The sequence below is a fragment of the Oryx dammah genome, unplaced genomic scaffold (genome assembly GCF_014754425.2).
Source record: "Oryx dammah isolate SB20612 unplaced genomic scaffold, SCBI_Odam_1.1 HiC_scaffold_8, whole genome shotgun sequence".
Taxonomy (NCBI): domain Eukaryota; kingdom Metazoa; phylum Chordata; class Mammalia; order Artiodactyla; family Bovidae; genus Oryx; species Oryx dammah.
Window position 1 is genome coordinate 52,976,987 of NW_024070192.1, and position 4,586 is coordinate 52,981,572.

At 44.7% G+C, this 4,586-nt stretch overlaps 1 protein-coding gene across 1 annotated transcript; it reads right to left on the reverse strand.

Moving 5' to 3' along the window:
• Window positions 1-189: 189 nt before the first annotated feature.
• On the reverse strand, window positions 190-1,125 carry LOC120866472 (olfactory receptor 4D2-like). Its single transcript, XM_040244238.1, has one exon. It carries the CDS (start codon window positions 1,123-1,125, stop codon window positions 190-192), a length of 936 nt encoding a protein of 311 aa, XP_040100172.1.
• Between the last annotated feature and the right edge of the window lie 3,461 nt (window positions 1,126-4,586).

Sequence of the window (4,586 nt, forward strand, 5' to 3'; positions counted from 1 at the left end):
TCATAGGAATGTTCAAATCAACCTTCACACAAAAATAATAAGGATGTTATCCTTTTTCCTAAAAATCTGGGTTGCTTAATTTCAAAATTATAAAGTTCTAAGATGAACTTCACAACATTTCCAAAGCTATGAAGCAACTCTCTCTCTACCTTATAAATGGAAAAGAAAGCCAAAGTGACCCACCCGCTGTCACTCCTTTCTACAAGCCAGCCGGCACCTCCCTAATCTCTTCACTGCTGCCTGCATCTCCTGGTTCCTCAGGGTGTAGATCATGGGGTTAAGCATGGGGGTCATGATAGTTTGGCTAACGGACACAGCCTTGTCCATGGAGAAGGAGGTGAAGGGCCGAGCATAGAGGTAAATGCTTGGGACAAAGACCATAGACACCACGACGATGTGGGTGGTGCAGGTAGAAGCTGCCTTCCTCCTTGCCTTCCCAGAGTGGGACCTCAGCATCACCAGGATGGCTGAGTAGGAGACCAGGAGGAGGAGGAACCAGATGAGGACCAGCACCCCACTGTTGGAAATGATAAGGAACTCCAGGAGGGAGGTGTCAGTGCAGGCGAGTCTCAGCACTTGTGGAACATCACAGTAGAAGTTATCTAGGATGTTGGAGCCACAGAAAGGCAGTGGGAGCATCAGGGCCAGTTGGGAAATGGAATGGATGAAGCCTCCCACCCAGCTTGCCACCACTAACCCCACACAGAGCTGAGTGTTCATGATGGTGACATAGTGGAGGGGCCGGGAGATGGCAACAAGGCGGTCATAGGCCATCACTGAGAGGAAGAAGACCATGGCACCTCCCAGAAAGTGGAAGAAGAAGATCTGGGCCATGCAGCCCTGGTAGGAGATGCTCTTCTTCTTAGAGAGGAAGTCCGCCAGCATCTTTGGGGCAGTGACTGAAGAGAAACTGAGCTCTAACACAGCCAAGTTTCGGAGCAGAAAATACATGGGTGTTTGGAGCCGGGAATCAAAGGTCACTGTGACCATGATGAGGAGGTTTCCCATGAGAGTGGTGGTGTAGACAAGCAGGAACAGCAGAAACAAGAAGAGCTGGAGCTCCTGAGTCTGGGAGAGCCCCAGGAAGACAAATTCTGTCACCCATGTGCGGTTCCCTGATGCCATGGTGTCTTTTCCATACACCTAAAGAAAACACACCAGAGAGAGAGATGCATGAAATTGTTACCTGTCCGTTTAGTGCTTTTATTGTCCAGGTCTAGGTAATGGATGTTTATGTGCAGATTGTAATACCAGGTGCTGATTAAATGGCCTTGCCTCTGGAGAGTTCACTAGTTGGTGCTGGAATATACATTCTTGAGATATCTTAGAGCCATTCAGTGACACATGTAACTTGCCTTTCAAAGATTCAGTGTAATATGCTGGTGGGAAGACACTTGGAGTGCAAAAGACCTGCAGTCGAATTTCACAGCCTCTATTTCCTTGAGATTTGGCCTTGAGCTTGTTGCTTGATCTCTCTGAATCTCAGTTTCCACTTCTATAGGAAAATTGTTTTCTTAGTAGAAATAGTCTAGGGCAGGGGTCCCCAACCTCCAGGCTATGGATCGGTTCCTCCTGTCAGATCAGCAGCAGCATCCAATTAGAAATAGAACGTACAATGCATGTGATGTGCCTGAGTCATCCAGAAGCCATCTCCTTCTTCCCGGTCCGGGGATTGTCTTCCAAATACAGGTCCCTGCTGCCTAAGAGATTGGGGACTGCTGGTCCAGGAGATTAAGTAAAGTAACACATGAGGTTCCTAGAACAGTGTCTGGAATATTAAATTGTAATCACTCTCCTCTGTGTATTCTCCTACTCTAAAGATCTTCCCTTCTTCCAGCCTCTATATAATTTTTATACCAATCATTTTTCATGCAATAGTTAACACATCATAATGTTAATGAACTTCTCATGTGTCCCCTTTTCCTCTCCAGTTCATAATGTGCTACAGACATAGGTCTTGAGTCACAATTTATTTGTGCCCTTCTGTGCCCTTCCTTGGGGCTTGCTCATAGTTGCTGCTGCTGCTGCTAAGTCGCTTCAGTCGTGTCCGACTCTGTGCGACCCCATAGACGGCAGCCCACCAGGCTCCCCTGTCCCTGGGATTCTCCAGGCAAGAACACTGGAGTGGGTTGCCATTTCCTTCTCCAATGCATGAAAGTGAAAAGTCAAAGTGAAGTCACTCAGTCGTGTCCGACTCTTAGCGACCCCATGGACTGCAGCCTTGCAGGCTCTTCCATCCATGGATTTTCCAGGCAAGAGTACTGGAGTGGGGTGCCCTTGCCTTCTCTGTTGCTCATAGTTAGTACTTAATAAATACCTGATGTTAACTGCTGAGTGGGTGAAAACTACTGTGTGTGCAGCTCCATGCAGAATAGCCTCCGGTCACAGCTGGACACCTGGAACATTCCATTTCTTTCCATCCTCCACAGTAGGTGACCCCTTACTTGGTGACGCTCCCTAGGTCATAGATGGAGACAAGAGGCACAGGGGTAACAACATTAGTGAAGAAATAGATGAATATATTAGACTTAGAGTTCCTCTGAAAGAACAGCAGTTTTAGAAGATGATATTGAATCCAAGGGTAGAAGAGGAAGAGAATGTTGGAAAGAAATGGAAATACATAAAGAATTAAAGAGAGGAAGGAAATTACAGGAGAGGAAAATGGAGGACTAGAAGAGGACTGGAGAGGTGATGTGGGCGGTGGGGTGGGGAGGGGGGTGAATGGGACTTAAGATGAAAAAGGGCTCAGGGTTAGAGACAGAGGTGACAGATGAGGGTAAGCGCCCTCCCCAGCCCCTGCTTCCACTTAGCTCCCACCCTGACCTCCCCCATTCCATTATCCATTAGAGATCACTGTCTTCTTATTTTTCACGTTCATCTTCTTTCACTCCAGTCCACCTTCTACATAGCTGTCCAAGAGACCTTTCTAAACACTGATCTGATCACTTTCCCCTCTCATATCTATTCTTATAGTGATTCCACCAGAGCCTTTTAGGCTTTGTGGATCCAATACTTTGTGGGTCAAGTCAGGGTAGAAACAAATACACGTGTGCGTGCAACTTTAGCATGTCATACCTGGCTGTAGAACGTAACCTCCTTCTGTGTTTCAAGTCAGCATCTGTGCCTCTGCTGAGCCACTAGTTCTTTAATGGATTATAGTCTTAACCATGCCACATATTTTTTTTATTTCCAGGTTTATTTCCTGGAATTCTGTTCATACCTTCAAAAGCTTGGAAAAGCCCCACTTAAACATCACCCTCTCTGTCTCTGCTGTCACCATTTCTCCCATGAAGAACAAATTCCCATTTCTCTGAATTCTTATAATATTTTGAATTTACCTCTGTTATTCAGATCTTATAATAAATCTTATAATATTATAATATTTTGAATTTACCCCTGTTACCTCCTCTCCGGGAGTTGGTGATGGACAGGGAAGCCTGGTGTGCTGCAGTCCATGGGGTCGCAAAGAGTCAGAGATGACTGAGCAACTGAACTGAACTGAACTCTGTTATAGGTTTACCATCGTTCTTTTTTTTTTTTCCAGCTTCCCTCCTCTATTCCCTACATTGTAATTTGGAACAGCAACTCTGATACAGCACATGCTCTGCAAATACTGTGAAGTTAATGTAGTAAGTGGGCAACTGACTATGTGGAGATTTTTAAACTGAATTTCCTTATCTTCTGTTCCCTGTCTCACAAGGTTAGACCTATACGTGCTTGTTAAACTTAATGGGTTTTACATGCAAACAGAAGCAATTATTTTGAAAGCATATTCACCCCAGTTACTTCCCAAGGCTCTCCTCCAACTTTAAACTTGGTACCATCAAGTCTATCACTTGTTTTTTCTCTCCAGCCTCTAGCAGGTGTTTAAAGAACCTAATTACCACTGACCTATCGGCAGATGTGGAAACCTTCAGGCTCTCACCTTCCTACAGCCCAAATGCAAAAGAGGCTTGAGGTCTTACATCTTTCTGGAAGGTCCTATCTATGCAGCTTCACAGCTCCCTGATCTCTGCCCATCCCTCACACACACGACTAATGGACATGACCCTGGGGAAGAGTGTGCATCCTCAGGGAGAAATCGTTGGATTGGGCACAGGAAGCAGAGATGGAATGAGTCCTGCTGGGGACGAGAGAACAATGGGAGTTGTTAAAAACTTTCTCAGTCTTTGAGAATTACTATTTGACCATACCCCCCAAGGCAACCTAGATTCAATGCAATCTCTATCAAAATGCCAGTGGTATTTTTCACAGACCTAGAACAAATAATTTAAAAATTTGTAGGGAGTGAAAAAGACCACTGGTAGCCAATACAATCTTGAGAATGAGAATTATGGTTCCTGACTTCAGAGTATACTACAAAAATATAAAAATGGTACTGGCACAAAAACAGACACACAGATCAATGGAAAAGCATGGATAGCCAAGAACAAACCAATGCATTTAAGTCAATTAATTTCCAACAAAGGAGGCAAGCATACACAATGGAGAAAGACAGACTCTTCAATAATTGGTGCTGGAAAAACTGAACAGCTACATGGAAAAGAACAAAATTAGAATATTCTGTCACACAATACACAAAAATA